Source organism: Salmo salar, chromosome ssa15 (genome assembly GCF_905237065.1).
Source record: "Salmo salar chromosome ssa15, Ssal_v3.1, whole genome shotgun sequence".
NCBI lineage: Eukaryota > Metazoa > Chordata > Actinopteri > Salmoniformes > Salmonidae > Salmo > Salmo salar.
Genome location: NC_059456.1, coordinates 58,829,834 through 58,847,727, shown reverse-complemented (window position 1 = coordinate 58,847,727; position 17,894 = coordinate 58,829,834). Strand labels below are relative to the sequence as shown.

The following is a 17,894-nucleotide window of genomic DNA, read 5'->3' as shown; positions in this document are numbered from 1 at the left end:
CAGGTCCTCCAGCTCCCATCCCTATGGAGCTAGGGGGGGCCGTGTCCAGGGGAACCGGAGGAGGAGGCTCCTCTTGTACCCAGTGTGGTCGGAGAGGACACACTACCGACCGGTGCTGGGGGAGCTCCTCTGGGAATCGGGATGGCAGGCGGAGCACTCCTTGTTCACCTCAGGTGAGTAAGCACCAACCTCACCCAGAGCTCCCTGTTGGTCATATGTTCGTTTTAGTAACTTTCCCCTTGTTTTCTCCCTCTTTCCAGCATAAGGCGCTAGTCGATTCAGGCACAGCTGGAAACTTTATGGATCGTGGGCTCGCATTAAGGCTAGGGATTCCCCTGGTGTCGTTGGACCAACCTTTCCCCGTGCACTCCTTAGATAGCCGACCATTAGGGTCAGGACTGGTCAGGGAGGCCACGGTGCCACTGGACATGGTAACGCAGGGGGATCATGGGGAATGGATTAGTCTCTTCCTCATTGATTCTCCTGCATTTCCGGTGGTGATGGGGATTCCCTGGCTGGCCAATCACAATCCCAATATTTCGTGGAGACAGGGGGCTCTCAGAGGGTGGTCAGAGGAGTGCTCAGGCAGGTGTAAGGGAGTTTCCATCGGTGCGACGACGGTGGAGAGTCCAGACCAGGTTTCCACTGTGCGCATTCCCTCAGAATATGCCGATTTGGCTATCGCCTTCTGTAAAAAGAGGGCGACCCGATTACCACCTCATCGACGAGGGGATTGCGTGATAAATCTCCAGGTAAACGCTGCACTTCCCAGGAGTCACGTGTACCCATTGTCACAGGAGGAAACGTTGGCTATGGAGACATATGTCACGGAATCTCTGAGACAGGGGTACATTCGGCCCTCCATGTCACAATCTGGTGCGTATCCGGGGAGGAGACGAGTGGAAAACCGCATTCAGTACCACATCGGGCCACTATGAGTACCTCGTCATGCCGTATGGGTTAAAGAATGCTCCAGCCGTCTTTCAATCTTTTGTTGACGAGATTCTCAGGGACCTGCACGGGCAGGGGGTGGTGGTGTATATTGACGACATCGTGATTTATTCCGCCACCCGCGCCGCGCATGTCTCCCTGGTGCGCAAGGTGCTTGGGCGACTGCTGGAGAATGACCTGTACGTCAAGGCTGAGAAATGTGAGTTTTTCAAACGAGCCGTTTCCTTCCTGGGGTATCACATTTCCACCTCGGGGGTGGTGATGGAGGATGACCGCGTTAAAGCCGTGCGTAATTGGCCGACTCCGACCACGGTAAAGGAGGTGCAGCGGTTTTTAGGGTTTGCCAATTACTACCGGAGGTTTATCCGGGGCTTTGGTCAAGTTGCTGCTCCCATTACCTCACTGCTGAAGGGGGGTCCGGCGCGCTTGCGCTGGTCAGCAGAGGCGAACAGAGCGTTCAGTCGCCTGAAGGAGCTGTTTACCATCGCTCCAGTGCTGGCTCATCCGGATCCCTCTTTGGCATTCATAGTGGAGGTGGACGCGTCCGAGACTGGGGTGGGGGCCATGCTATCACAGCGCTCGGGCACGCCACCCAAACTCCGCCTGTGTGCTTTCTTTTCTAAGAAGCTTGGGCTGGCGGAGCAGAACTATGACGTGGGGGACAGGGAGTTGTTAGCTGTGGTCAAGGCTCTGAAGGTGTGGAGACATTGGCTTGAGGGGGCTAAGCACCCTTTCCTCATCTGGACTGACCACCGTAATCTCGAGTACATCCGGGCAGCTAGGAGACTGAATCCGCGTCAGGCCAGGTGGGCCATGTTCTTTACCCGTTTCCGGTTCACGATCTCTTATCGGCCAGGTTCACAGAACACGAAGGCCGACGCACTGTCCCGCCTATATGACACCGAGGAGAGGGCCATCGATCCGGCTCCCATTCTTCCAGCGTCGTGCTTGGTAGCTCCGGTGGTATGGGAGTTGGACGCGGAGATCGAGCGGGCGTTACGGTCGGAACCTGCACCATCGCAGTGTCCGGCAGGTGTTCAGTACGTACCGCTTGGTCTCCGTGATCGATTGATTCGATGGGCCCATATTCTCCCCTCTTCGGGTCACCCTGGGATCGAGAGGACAGTGCGGAACCTGAGGGGGAAGTACTGGTGGCCCACCTTTGGTAAGGACGTGCGGTTTTATGTTTCCTCCTGCTCGGTGTGCGCTCAGAGCAAGGCTCCTCGACACCTGCCTAGAGGGAAATTACACCCCCTCCCCGTTCCACAGCGTCCGTGGTCACACTTGTCAGTGGACTTCCTCACTGACCTTCCCGTATCTCAGGGGAACACCACTATCCTGGTCGTTGTGGATCGGTTCTCGAAGTCCTGTCGTCTCATCCCGTTGCCCGGTCTCCCTATGGCTCTGCAGACTGCGGAGGCCCTGTTTACCCATGTCTTCCGGCACTACGGGGTGCCCGAGGACATAGTTTCTGATCGAGGTCCCCAGTTCACGTCCAGAGTTTGGAGGGCGTTCATGGAACGTTTGGGGGTCTCGGTCAGCCTGACCTCGGGTTTCCACCCCGAGAGTAATGGGCAGGTGGAGAGGGTGAACCAAGAGGTGGGTAGGTTTCTAAGGACGTATTGCCAGGACCGGCCCAGGGAATGGGCGAGATACGTGCCATGGGCAGAAATAGCCCAAAATTCTCTACGTCACTCATCAACCAACATGTCACCGTTCCAGTGCGTGTTGGGCTACCAGCCGGTCCTGGCTCCATGGCACCAGAGCCAGACCGAGGCTCCTGCGGTGGAGGATTGGGTGCAGCGCTCGAAGGACACTTGGAGAGCCGTCCAAGACGCACTCACAAAGGCGAGTGGACGGCAGAAGAAGAGCGCTGACCAGCACCGCAGTGAGACCCCTGTGTTTGCACCAGGGGATCGAGTCTGGCTCTCGGCTAGAAACCTGCCCCTCCGCTTGCCCTGCCAGAAGCTGGGCCCGCAGTGTGTAGGGCCGTTTAAAGTCCTGAGGAGAATAAACGAGGTGTGTTACCGGTTACAACTTCCATCTTACTACCGTATTAACCCCTCGTTTCATGTGTCTCTCCTCAGGCCGGTGGTGGCTGGTCCCATGCAGGAAGGTGAGGTGCCGGAGGTTCCTCCCCCCCGCTGGACATTGGGGGGTCCCCGGCGTATAAGATACGCGCCATTCTGGACTCCAGACTTCGGGGGGATGGGCCTACAGTACCTCGTCGACTGGGAGGGGTACGGCGCGGAGGAGAGGTGCTGGGTACCCAGGAAGTGGACCCCCCACTACTGAGGGAGTTCCACTGCCTTCATGGGGATCGCCCTGCGCCTTGTCCTCCGGGTCGCCCTCGAGGTCGGTGGCGGCGCGCTGCGGGAGCCGCGCGTCAGGAGGGGGGTACTGTCACGAATCCCACCGAAGGTGGCTCCCCTGCCTGCTCGGGCGGCGCTCGGCGGTCGTCGTCACCGGCCTACTAGCCGCCGCTGATCCCTTTTTCCTTTTCGTTTGGTATGTCTTATTGTTTGCACCTGTTCCTCATTTGGGTCTTTTGATTTTGGTTATTTAAGCCTGGTTAGCCCGCCCAGGTTTGTGCGGGATTATTTAGCGTCAGGTTGTGTTTTGTATTTGGATGTGCTGGCGATCTACTACTGTTATATTTTAAGCATGCTGTGAACCTGTTCTGGGCACTTTGCATTTTTCCACGCCGGTTGTGTTGGCGTCGATCGTGTTGTGTTTTATTTAATAAACACAAAGTTCCTTACCTCTTCTCTCTGCGCCTGACTCCTACCACCACTCCTAGCAACTACTGACACAGAAGTTTACATACACTCAATTAATATTTGGTAGCATTGCCTTTAAATTGTTTAACTTGGGCCAAACGTTTCGTGTAGCTTTCCACAAACTTCCCACAATAAGTTCGGTGAATTTTGGCCCATTCCTACTGACAGAGCTGGTGTAACACACCTTTTCAGGTCTGCCCACACATTTTCTATAGGATTGAGATCAGGGCCACTCAAATACCTTGACTTTGTTGTCCTTAAGCCATTTTGCCACAACTTTGGAAGTATGCTTGGGGTCATTGTCCATTTGGAAGACCAGATGTCTTGAGATGTTGCTTCAATATATCCACATCATTTTTCCTCCTCATGATGCCATCTATTTTGTGAAGTGCACCAGTCCCTCCTGCAGCAAAGCACCCCCACAACATGATTGTCACGCCCTGACCATAGTGAGCCCTTGGTTCTCTATGGTGTTGTAGGTCAGGGCGTGACTAGGGGGTGTTGTAGTCTTTCATTTCTATGTTGGTGCTCTTGGTATGGTTCCCAATTAGAGGCAGCTGATGTTCGTTGTCTCTAATTGGGGATCATACTTAAGTTCTCTATTGTTCCCACCTGGGTTGTGGGATATTGTTTGTGTTAGTGTGATTAGCACTACGGCTTTCACGTTCGTTTTATGTTTGTTTATGGTTTTGGTAGTTTCACTATATAATAAAGTATGTGGAACTCAACTCACGCTGCGCCTTGGTCCGCTCTGTACGATGATCGTGACAGAATACCCACCAAACAAGGACCAAGCAGCGTGCAACAGAAGGAAAAGTGAGTTGGACCTGGAAAGAGATCATTGGAGGATGCTAGACCCTTCCTTGGCGGAAGTCGCCAGGAAATCAGGAAGGACAGCGACGACGCCGGGGGCCGCGGCCACAGAAACCCCAAGATTATTATTTTTTTGGGGGGGGGGGTCGGCCGAGCCAAGGAGAGAGCCAGAGCTCACCTGGGAGTCGATGGAGCAGTGTGAGGAGGGATATCAGAGAATGACTTTGGCGAGGAGTATGCTGCAGCGCAGGCGTGCTGAAGAGCGTGACACCAGTCTGGTGCCATCTGTGCCAGCTCCCCGCACTCGCCCTGAAAAGCCAGAGACCGTCAGGGAGGCGATAGTGAAGTTGGGGGAGAGAGAGAGGAGAGAGATGTTGGTCAAGTGTGTTCTGCTCAACATTCGACCTGAAGAGCCTGTCAGCAGTCTGGTGAAGTCTGTGCCGATTTCATGCATCAGGCCTCCAGTGCGCCTCCCCAGTCCGGTACATCCTGTGCCAGCTCCACTCACTCGCCCTGAAGTGAGTGTCACCAGTCCGGTGCCACCTGTGCTGGCTCCACGCACCAGACCTCCAGTGTGCCTCCCCAGTCCGGTACGTCCTGTGCCAGCTCCCCGCACTCGCCTTGAAGTGCGTGTCACCAGTCCGGTGCCACCTGTGCCGGCTCCACGCACCAGGCCTCCAGTGCGCCTCTCCAGTCCGGTGCCACCTGTGCCGGCTCCACGCACCAGGCCTCCAGTGCGCCTCTCCAGTCCGGTGCCACCTGTGCTGGCTCCACGCACCAGACCTCCAGTGTGCCTCCCCAGTCCGGTACGTCCTGTGCCAGCTCCCCGCACTCGCCTTGAAGTGCGTGTCACCAGTCCGGTGCCACCTGTGCCGGCTCCACGCACCAGGCCTCCAGTGCGCCTCTCCAGTCCGGTGCCACCTGTGCCGGCTCCATGCACTAGGCCTCCAGTGCACCTCTCCAGCCCGGAGTATCCTCTGCCAGCTCCACGTGCTCAACCTGAAGAGTGTGTCATCAGTCCAGTGCAACCTGCACCGATGCCCAGTCCAGGCACGGTGTCCAGTCCCACTCCCTGGCAGGAGCCTCCCTCTGCGCCGGTGCCCAGTCCAGGCACGGTGTCCAGTCCCGCTCCATGGCAGGAGCCTTCCTCTGCGCCGGTGCCCAGTCCAGGCACGGTGTCCAGTCCCGCTCCATGGCAGGAGCCTTCCTCTGCGCTGGTGCCCAATCCAGGCACGGTGTACAGCCCGACGCCATGGCCGGATCCGGGGTCTGGGCGGGGGCGGCAACCCACACCGGAGCCGCCACCAGCCGGAGTCCACATCTTTGGGGGGGGTACTGTCACGCCCTGACCATAGAGAGCTGATGTTTGTTGTCTCTAATTGGGGATCATACTTAAGTTCTCCATTGTTCCCACCTGGGTTGTGGGATATTGTTTGTGTTAGTGTGTTTAGCACTACGGCTTTCACGTTCCTTTTATGTTTGTTTATGGTTTTGGTAGTTTTACTATATAATAAAGTATGTGGAACTCAACTCACGCTGCGCCTTAGGCTGCTCTGTACGATGATTGTGACAATGATGCTGCCACCCCCGTGCTTCACGGTTGGGATGGTGTTCGGCTTGCAAGCGTCCCTCTTTTTCCTCCAAACATAATGATGGTCATTCTGGCCAAACAGTTCTATTTTTGTTTCATCAGACCAAGGACACTTCTCCAGATAGTACGATCTTTGTCCCCATGTGCACTTGCAAACCGTAGTCTGGCTTTTTTATGGCGGTTTTGGAGCAGTTGCTTCTTCCTTGCTGAGCGACCTTTCAGGTTATGTCGATATAGGACCCGTTTTACTGTGGATATAGATACTTTTGTACCTGTTTCCTCCAGCATCTTCACAAGGTCCTTTGCTGTTGTTCTGGGATTGATTTACACTTTTCACACTAAATACGTTCATCTCTAGGAGACAGAACGCGTCTCCTTCCTGAGCGGTATGATGGCTGCGTGGTCCCATGGTGTTTATACTTGCGTACTATTGACTCAAATGATGTCAATTAGCCTATCAGAAGCTTCTAAAGCCATGACATCATTTTCTGGAATTTTCCAAGCTGTAAGGAATTTTCATGTCTGTAAACAATTGTTGGAAAAATTACTTGTGTCATGCACAAAGTAGATAGTTTGTTAACAAGAAATTAGTGGAGTGGTTGAAAAATGAGTTTGAATGATTCCAACCTAAGTGTATGTAAACTTCCGACTTCAACTATATATATCCATAAAAATGATACCAGCTGATTAATGATTTCGACTGGCTGAGAAACGCTGCCTGCCTCTCTCGTCCCGACCCCTACGCGTTCATTACTATCGGACAGTTGGAGATCGAATTTGAATATTGAAATAATTTTGCAAATGTCGCAGAGACAGACATTAATGTTTATACAAATCTCCGCTGTTGAAAACTAAATGTTAGTCTAAAAGAAATGTGAGATCATGTCTTGATGCTTTTTATAGTGGAGATCAAGTTATAACTTCCCTGCCTGGGCTGATGAGACAGTGGATTCCGGTGTCAGATGGAACAGAGTAAATAGGCATTTTAACATCATAGATTTAGAAGGTGGTAACTTGTGGAATAGACACCGGCTAGAATGCGCTTTTAACCAATCAGCATTCAGGATTAGACCCACCCGTTGTATAATAGTCAATAGAACAACAAACAGAGACACTGTCTGACAACCAGGTCACTTCCTAATATCTCACATCCACACTGTCACTAAAGGGGCACAGCCGGCAACATGGCTTCCATTGTATCTCCTCCACAGCGCAGGCCTTTCCTCACCCTGGTTAGAGTTAGTTATCATGCAGTTGTGGGGACCAGTTGTGGACCAGTCAGTTGTGACCAGCTGTGGGGAACAATTGGGGACCAGTTGGGACCAGTAACTCCAGGGAGGTTTGGAAACAGAACAGTTCCTGTACCAGTTATTGAGGGACGCACTGAGAGGCTGAACAGAACCACTCTCTCTCCTGATCCCATTGATGTTTAATTATACGTCTGCTCATTAAGATAATCTCTGGAGAGGCCTGTTTCAGACGTTTCTCCCCGCACCTCACATCCACTAATTAAAGAACACAAAATACTTAATCTCTTTTTGATACAATCAAAAAATCATGCAGGCCAAACTTGTTATCTTGTGTTAGTCACCCCAACGCCTTTAAACCATTCTACCAACAAATATTTGTATCCTAATCTGAAAGCAGCTTTATGGACAGACATTTTGATCAACAATTACTCATCGTCATGGAGACATACTGTCCCCCTGGCTGGGGGTGAACACAAACTGTGACTGCTGCTGTTTAATGACTGAGGGGCATTCATTTCAGCGGAAGGCCGACTCAACTTGAATATTCTCTGCAGTTAGGGAAATAGCTTCAGAACTTAAGGTCCGGACTGAGTGTGTGGCCCAAAGGTAAAAGGCACCACCATACCTCAGGCTCAGGGTAGGTGATAGCCATCTTTTTCAGTTGTTTCTATACTATTCTGCAACTCCAGAATAATATCTCCTGACAAGAGAATAGGAGAAAGCAATTGTTTACATAGCTTCTAGCCTTGCTTGGCAGGCTTTATAGCAATGCTATAGACCTATAGTGTTAAAGACACACAGGTAGGAGCAAGACAAGGCGACTGATGACCTTGGGAGAAGGCAAACTCAGGCAGAGCCTCTCTGAAGGACTAAATAACAGCTCCTTCCATCTCACACTCCCATCGGCACCACTGAACCTCCCTCCCCTCAGTAGACCCCAATTTAGGCCAAATCCCCAAGCACACACACCCTCCCCAAATCCATCAGTTATTGCCCTTCTTCCAATCCTCCCTGTCAAAGTAGTTTCTGTCCGCATATCTCTATTCCTCTCTCACTCTGACACACACACATTCCTCCCAGCTCCAGGCGCGGGACGTTTAGTGCCTCTAATTCTGCACAGCGGAGCAGTCCGAGAACTCTTCAGAGCTATGCCACCATATGGAGATGTTCACACAAAACTGGCATCTTTCCAGGGCTTCCAACTTCCCATATACAGGGGAAGCGAAGAACAGACGTACTACTGGTGGTGTGGGTTTAGAGACTTTGAGAGGGATATGTGTGTGTGTGAAGTCCTTAGGGGGGGAGGAGGGTCGTGGGTCATAACATCCCTGTTAGTTAGGGCAGTTCTCATTGTATGAAGTGTCTGTCCAGTTAAGAAATATTTATTTGCCTTGGGGAGGGATGGTATCCATTGGGAGACCCAGAGACAGAGTGAGCAATAGTCAGAGAGCCAGCCAGGTTCAGTTGTTAATTTTACTGTAACCCTTAGAATAAGTGCTTTTCTTTTGAGACAGGTCAGAATCTCATCACTTACACTGTAACGTTAGTGTGCTGAAAGATGGATCAGAGAGATATGATTGGTGTGTGGAGAGTTTGGGTCAACTATTTGACAAATATCAATGGTAGCATTGCAAGTTGCCAATTTTGATGTCACCAATGCCATGTTGGCAATCGGCCATTGAGGGGGTAGTAAAGTACATGGGGGAAGGAGAGAGGAGAGAATGAATTGGTTAACAATGAGCTAATGAGGCACCATGTCGCCTGGCATAGAAAATGTCCTCTCTCGTTAGGAAACTGTTGTTCAGAGGAGCTAGCCAAAAACACAGCTAACAAAATAACTTATAACAAACTAGCGGCACTTCGTTTCGTTTGACCTTTTTTCAATTTACATTTCTTTGTACAGTTGAAGTCGGAAGTTTACATACACCTTAGCCAAATACATTTAAACTCAGTTTTTCATAATTCCTGACATTTAATCCTATTAAAAATTCCCTGTCTTAGGTCAGTTAGGATCACCACTTTATTTTAAGAATGTGAAATGTCAGAATAATAGTAGAGAGAATGATTTATTTCAGCTTTTATTTCTTTCATCACATTCCCAGTGGGTCAGAATGTCACGAATCCCACCGAAGGTGGCTCCCCTGCCTGCTCGGGCGGCGCTCGGCGGTCGTCGTCACCGGCCTACTAGCCGCCGCTGATCCCTTTTTCCTTTTCGTTTGGTATGTCTTATTGTTTGCACCTGTTCCTCATTTGGGTCTTTTGATTTTGGTTATTTAAATGTCACTAGAAAACAGCTTAACAAGTGCAGCTACTGTTGTTATTCTGTCTGCACTGTTTGACGTGACTGTGAGTTAGCCGTAGTTGGCTAGCTAGCAAGCAAGGGATAAGAACGTTGCCGCCCAGTGTGGCAATGGAACATTTAGAACGAACAACTTTCTCAGGCCTAACAACGCCTGTGCCAATATATCCTCCAAACACCGGCTTCTCTGGCATTATCACTTAATTAGGTGAAAGCAAATCAATTTGCATGAGATCTGAAGGACTGCTGAAGTGGTGTTAATCCCCATGGAGACAGGCTCTGATGCTGACCAGAGTGGCATATGACTCATTTATGCGCTGCGTAATCAACGATAAAGAACACAAATGAATGCATATTTTGATCTTTAGAAGCGACTCATCAGTTCTCTGTGCTGTTCTTCTGACACAAAGCTGGAAGAAAGAAAAAAGGCAGGGAGAAGAAAGGCAGACAGTTGTTCCTTAAGCATGCTGTGTACTCACGTTAAAAGCCCATTATGGAGACGTGTGTCGCTTTGCATCTAAAGCAGGTACAGGGATCGGGTCTGTCCTTATCTCAAACACATGCACACACGCTCCAGAAAAAGGAATTAATGGCTGATGCCTCTAAGCATGGACTCGCTAATGCTAGGCGCCTGTGCGTGGCTTCTAGGCATTCTGCTCAAGAGCCTGATAAACAATGTGCACTAATTAATAGTGGCGGTTCTAGCTTGTATGGCTTCCTGGGCGAACCCCCCCTTCACGCCCACTCCCGACAAGGTTAATTGACCCACAGTCCCACACGGTGACATGATATCATTGACATGAAGTGCAAATGAGTGATAGAAAACCGATTATGTGCTGTTGTGTGCAGGCCCACGTGTGTGTGTGTGCAAGTGAGCATGCATGTGTGTAGGTACGTGTTTGCAAGCGTGCATGAGTGTGTGTGTTTGTGTGTGGATGTCATTGGCCTTGTATGCAGATCCATATCTGATAAGGCAGAACACAGAGCTCTGGGGGACTCCAGTGAGTTAATATTCTGAGTGATAATATTTAAAGGAGGAAAGCCATAACTATAAGCAAAAATTATGGATATACTGACAAGATACATGCCTCTCCGCCCTGACAATGGGAGTCATTGTCCACAAAGCGACACATAGGGCTGTCTAGCTCCTGCCTATCCCGTCTTTGGATTGGTGGATACATCTCATTGTTGTATTCCTTTTTTTGAATATTCGATGAGGGTTGTTGACGTCAAACGCCTGTATTCAATGGAGAGAGATGCTATGCTACTAGCCTCATTCCATGAATATGCATAGCCATCTCGAGACAACTCCGATATGAAGTGTTTTTTCTCAACAACTTAAACATTACAAAACTTCCATTATATAAAATAAACCTCACATGGACAAATAAGCCATTCATTTTTTTGTTGACAAAATTTGACACTTTCATTGACCTCCATAAAAAAACTCCTTGCTTGGTGGACGAAACAATGACAAAATACCACCTGCTGGAGGGAGACAGATTCTCAGCCGAGTTGGGCCTCTCACTTCCTCTGAGTTTTCTGCCCTCCAGGGCAAGAGGAGACACTGGAGGAATGAATGATGAGGAGGTGTAGAGAGGAGCTGCTGCTGCAGTCAACCTGCAGCTTTATGTGATAATAAAGTTAATTCTTCCAGCTCATAGGGAGAGAAAATATTCATTTTTGTATAGCCTTTTTCGGGCCAAGGTGAGGAAGATAAGGATATCTGGTTTGTTTTTATGATGACTTTTATAGTGTCTTTTGCATTGGCCATGGATATGCCATAAAAGACAGGTACTGCATATTGTGCACTGTGTAGGACGTTGGTTTGTGAAGTAAGTTGTCACTGTATTATGTATAGTACATATACTCTCACAATATAAGCCCATGCATGTCTTATTCCTTATATTTGATTCAGGACACATTTGCCCATTTGTCATTTCATTCACACCTCACCGTTTACACCCTTCTCCTCTCTATGTGCCCCCTGACCTGTCTGTGTCCAAAATCGTTGAGGATGGTGGCCAGTTTCTTGGTGTTGCCGTGCTGTCGCTGGGCGGGGATGGCTGGGTTGGGGTCCCTCCAGTCTACGGAGAGACGGTGGAGCCACATGTCTGACTCCTGCAGGTGGGCCTGCTTTAGGCTGGGGTCAAAGCAGTGTACCTCACAGCCCACCCTGGCCAGAGAGCGCTCCAGGGTTTTATCCTCCACACCCAACCTATGGGAGGGAGATAAAAAAGGTGGAGAGGGAGAGAGAGGTTATATAAATAATATTTTATGGATGGATGCTGCTGCTGAAGTGAGAAGTTATTTTCAGCTTCAGCAGATATACAAACTATTCCCCAAAAGTCCTTTACAATATATCATTATATCTGTATCCATCCATCCACTGGATGTGGCTTGCTGTATCTCTACACAGTAATTGCGGCTCAGGGAGTATCTCTCAAAGTTCATTTCTCACGGATGAGCTACTCTGTTTCCTCATAGACAACCATGCGTTTAGGAGGGAGATGCAGGGATGAGATGAGAGAGGGAAGGGAAGGCAGAGGAAGGGAATGCTCCAGACATCTCTGTTACCCTCTCTGCTAAATGATTCAGTTAACACAACCACTAATGGTATCATAGCAGGCCCTACCAGGAGAGTGGCTCATGCTTCGCTACCGTTTTAGTCAAATTTTACATGAGAGGATGTGGGAAGAGCAACTGTGGTATGGGCGGGACAAACGCCTCCGTTCTGTACATTACGCTGGTCCCGCTGCGTCATCCGTTATTTCCAAGGTAATGTACAGAACGTCGCCGTTTATCCCTTACATATGCCAACATTCCATTCAAACAATGCAGTCAATCTACAGCCATACACCGGTTGAATTCAGTAGATGATAGGACAGACAAGTTGTAAATGCAACAAGTACTGATATTGTATCATATAACAGCACACTCAGCTTTCCAAGAAAACAAAAATTCAGACATTCATGGTGTGTTCACACATATTTTAGAGGCTATTTATACAGATTTATTTTATAAAACCCGTATTTATTATTATATGATAATATTTTATCTTGACAATAATTCTATTCACAATATTACCATTTCTGATATATCACATGCCTTGTTTTATGTTCCTGCATAAGTAAAATCAGGATTATGCCTCTACTGCCATTCATTCCAGTTAGACTGGTGTGGATTTGTCCTTGACCAATATGGCTGCCATTTTCATCCCATTCTGCAACATCGAGGGTTTATGTCATATCCCCTCTAGTTATTTAATAGAATCTCTATGGATACATGTTTCAAAATTGCCCTTTGTAGTATAGTACTGTAAATTACAGTACATTACACTGTTTTCACATTAGGCCATATACTTGCACTACCCATTAAAATTGACTGAACATCACATTTCCATCATTTCTATCCCATGTGTGATCGAAGGTGTGATCATTGAAGACATCTTTCACAATGAAATAAATTAAAGAAACAATGTTTAGCAGGCACTAGTTGCATCAAGCCTGTCTTGACTATTTGGCCATAGGTTCTCATCGGAATTACATTGTTCATGCACCTGGGGAAAAGCCATTTGGCATGGCGAATCCAAGCCTGACATACAGTACCAGTCAAAAGTTTGGACACACCTACTCATTCAAAAATGTGCGAAGCTGTCATCAAGGCAAAGGGTGGCTACTTTGAAGAATCTCAAATATACAATATGTTTTCATTTGTCGCAGTGGCAGACCACGTATAACAACACCTGCACAGGATCGGTACATCCGAACATCACACCTGCGGGACAGGTACAGGATGGCAACAACAACTGCCCGAATTACACCAGGAATGCACAATCCCTCAATCAGTGCTCAGACTGTCCACAATAGGCTGAGAGAGGCTGGACTGAGGGCTTGTAGGCCTGTTGTAAGGTAGGTCCTCACCAGACCAAACCCACTGTCACTGGACCAGACAGGACTGGCAAAAAGTGCTCTTCACTGACGAGTCGTGGTTTTGTCTCACCAGGCGTGATGGTCGGATTCGCGTTTATCGTCGAAGGAATGAGCGTTACACCGAGGCCTGTACTCTGGAGCGGGATCAATTTGGAGGTGGAGGGTCCATCATGGTCTGGGACGGTGTGTCACAGCATCATCGGACTGAGCTTGTTGTCATTGCAGGCAATCTGCTCGTTCTGTGTGTGATTTCCTGCAAGACAGGAATGTCAGTGTTCTGCCATGACCAGCGAAGAGCCTGGATCTCAATCCCATTGAGCATGTCTGGGACCTGTTGGATCGGAGGGTGAGGGCTAGGACCATTCCCCCAAGAAATGTCCGGGAACTTGCAGGTGCCTTGGTGGAAGAATGGGGTAACATCTCACAGCAAAACCTGGCAAATCTGATGCAGTCCATGAGGAGGAAATGCACTGCAGTATTTAATGCAGCTGGTGGCCACACCAGATACTGACTTTTACTTTTGATTTTGACCCCCCCTTTGTTCAGGGACACATTATTCAATTTCTGTTAAACACATGTCTGTGGAACTTGTTCAGTTTATCTCAGTCGTTGAATCTTGTTATGTTCATACAAATATTTACACGTGTTAATTAAGTTTGCTGAAAATAAACGCAGTTGACAGTGAGAGGATGTTTCTTTTTTTGCTGAGTTTGCTTAGTCAGTTGAAAATGTGCTTAGAGTTTTGAAACAGCTGCCTTTTTGATTAACTGTTTTGAGTTATGTACTAAGAGTTGTGAAAATGTATCACATACTTGTAAAAATTGCACCAAAGCGATAAAATAAATGAACATACAGTATATAGTTTGATAACTGCTGAGCACCGTAAAATTCTATATTTTTACTTCATAAATGTATTAATTTGACATCAATTTATGTTGGAAGGTAAAACCAAATCACATATGCATATGGCTGTAAATACTACATCATCATTCTCCATCAGCCAGTGTCCTTCAATAGGACAAAGTTGAAAGAGTCACTTTATGTGCTACCATTTAGAATTGTGTAGTGTAGTGTACAATGCACTGCTGAAATACCTTGGTTGTTTAACAATATATTCCATCTCTTTATCTGAATTTCATTGATACACTATAAGCTGATGAATTTCAAGCAGAGAGACATGCAATACTTTATTAGTTGACAAATCATGTAGAAAAGGTGATAATTTTTTGCAATACCCCTATTTCTGATGATTTGTCCTACGTATGTACTATATAAAGAAACTGTAAGACTGACATATTTCTCAACATGCTCATAACCTGCCATTGGATACAAATTATTAGTAAGAAAAATTGCGTGTGAAGTTATAGTCAAATAAATTATATTTAACATCTACTATTCTTTTCATTCAGTGCTTCAAAAATAACACTTTTGAAATGTGATTATCTTGTATTTGCTATTGGAATTAAGTGGTAGTTAAAATGACTAAATGGTGAGCCTATCATTACCTGATGTACTGGTGACTAAACTAAATGTTCTCATGGTATTTCACTGAAAACGTAGTAGATGTGTTTGTCACGACCTGATCGGTTTCACCTGTCCTTGTGATTGTCTCCACACTTCTCCAGGTGTCGCCCATCTTCCCCCAGAAGTCATGCTGGATTGACAGCATGGCCAATGTTGAATGTTTATCCTTTAAAGCTTTGAAAATAGACCCTTAAACCCAGACTTGGAACACACACCCAATCCACTGAATAGCAGTTAGCCACTGATTCCTTCCAAACCACTCATTGTTGAATTTGCGATTTCCAACTTGTTGTGTAATGTTTATGTCCAATGGCCGATGAGCACCAATACATTTTATCTATAATTTGTCTTCATATGACAAGGATTGAGAAGGATTTGCCAGTAGATTGTTGTCATGATTCATGATGATGACTGCTAGCTTGCTAGCTAAGATTTTGAAAGTATGATGTTGACATGATCAGTTAAATAGATATATCGTATTTTATGTCATTTTATCTGTTGCCAATGACCTTGAGAATGACCTTGAGCCTTCTTGGATGGGCAGTTGTAATGTAACTCTATGGCGGCACCCAAGGCGCTAGAATTTTCAAGCTCTCCCCGTAGATTTTGAGGTGACGTAGTGTCCCCATGAGTGACAGACCACTGAGCCAATCACAGCGCAACTAGAGAACATTACCAATCCCTATGCTCCGTATTTTCCGGTGGACGCCCCACCTCCACAGAAAGCATTGAGCTAGGCTGTAACAACTGCATTTTAGAGTTGCCTCACTCAAGAAAGCAAAAGAGACCATGTTTGTATGCAGCTTTATTCGATAATTTTTTATACATTGTTTGCCAACTGATATGTGACACGTATTAATTCAAAAATAACATGCAAAACAAAAAACAAGTGGGGCTCAAAACAGGGCTCTGCCCCACCTGCCCTGAATGACGGGTCCACACTGGCTTGCCGTTCCAAATAAAGTGGAATATTTTTTGCTCATGTAATTTAGAAAGCAAGTCGTTAGGTTAGGCAGGGCCATAAGTAAATAGGTAAACTGGGATATGAAAGTTTCCATGGTAACTTTCTATTCAAATGTATTGTAATGAGATATTTGATTTATTTCGGGATATGAATACCGAGTATGTGCACTTTACCGTTGGACCATTTTATTTATAAACTACACAGTAATGTAAAAGTTGTATTTTTTAGTGATCAAATACGTAATATGGTGCACTTATCATAATTCTGTTTTAATCCAGAGAGGTTAGAGGTTTGCATATTTCCTTTGCCTTTCGAGTGAATTGTAGTTACCTACCATGAATGTATTTGTTAGCGACAAAGACATGGTTGTTGTATTCAATAGCTTTCAGTCCTGTAGCCTTCACCAAGTGAGTGTCTAAGTGAATATGTTTTCTTTAAAATGAAACTCTTTATGACAATACATTACAGTATATCATAAGGCATTTCTTTGACGGCCTAGTTACACCCTCACTCTAGGGATGTTATGTTTGATACCAGAGTGCCGAGGCATGCATCTACATCGCTAAGCAGCTAACTTCAGAGCAATGTGCCAATGAGTGCATCACTTTTTCAGAAATACGTCATCAATGATGTCCGAAGCTTCGCTTGTCGCATGCTTTTTCTAACCTTGTGTTGCAAAATTCCAGATCCCAGTAGTTATATATGTGTCGTGTCAAAGTTTACGTGAACAACCATGATCAAAGGAACAATCCGGCATTCACACAGCTCTGGGCCCTAGTTATAGATGTATTATTCCCTGATCGGGTAGTCAGGAAAAACCATGGTGCTTAATGATGTCTCCCCCCCCCCCACACATACACAGTGTTGTAGTGTTGGTGTGAGTGATGAGGATGGGGATATACTCCTGTTTATCTAGCTCTGCTATCACAATAGCCCATCAAACTAATGTGGCAGAGAAAACCAACCCACGGATCATTAGACCAATACAGACAGCTGAAGTGTGTGTGGGGACTTTTATGGCGTACTTTGACCTGAGAGGGCAATACTATAAGTAACATTGTGAAAAATGAGGAGAAATTAGTGTATATGTGTATGTGCTTATCAGTCACCAATAGGAAATCTGTTTCTCAAAACCAGTTAATTTGACCTTGACCCTGCTGTAAACAGGGGCAATACCTAAACCTCTCCTACTGCTTTCCCACCCCCTCATTCCTGTTCCTGCCCCTCTCACCTCTTCGCTCCTTCTCACCGACTGCTGCCAGCACACTTGTGGTGTCTCTTAGCACTCAAATGAATAGGCCATCCTGGGGCTTAATCTCTTCAACCCTACATCCCACCACTGCCAAGCCCAGCCAGCCCAGCTCAGCCCTGGGCATACAGCAAGGGCACAGCTTCTCCTGGAAGGTCAAATACATTTATACTCTGCAAAATATCATCCAGATTTCATGACACAGAGATATGAGTTTTTTTTATTTAACTAGGCAAGTCAGTTAAGAACAAATTCTTATTTACAATGATGGCCTACCAGGGAACAGTGGGTTAACTGCCTTGTTCAGGGGCAGAACAACAGATTTGTATCTTGTCAACTCGGGGATTCGATCTAGCAACCTTTCGGTTACTAGTCCAAAGCTCTAGCCACTAGGCTGACTGCTGCCCTAGTGATGTGTTGGGCCAGGCTGTCTCTGTTTCTCTGTGTTTCTGTGTGTGTGGGTGTCGCGGGTGTGTGTGTGTGTGTGTGTGTGTGTGTGTGTGTGTGTGTGTGTGTGTGTGTGTGTGTGTGTGTGTGTGTG

General features: G+C 47.2%; 1 protein-coding gene across 2 annotated transcripts in view; it reads right to left on the bottom strand.

Moving 5' to 3' along the window:
• LOC106571809 (probable methyltransferase-like protein 24) overlaps positions 1–17,894 on the bottom strand; it is a 119,869-nt gene that overhangs the window by 17,727 nt on the left and 84,248 nt on the right. For both annotated transcript variants that reach the window (XM_014145276.2, XM_045695896.1), the window contains exon 4: positions 11,677–11,902. In XM_014145276.2, the coding sequence (XP_014000751.2) occupies positions 11,677–11,902 (226 nt within the window). The remainder of the gene's footprint in view (positions 1–11,676; positions 11,903–17,894) is intronic.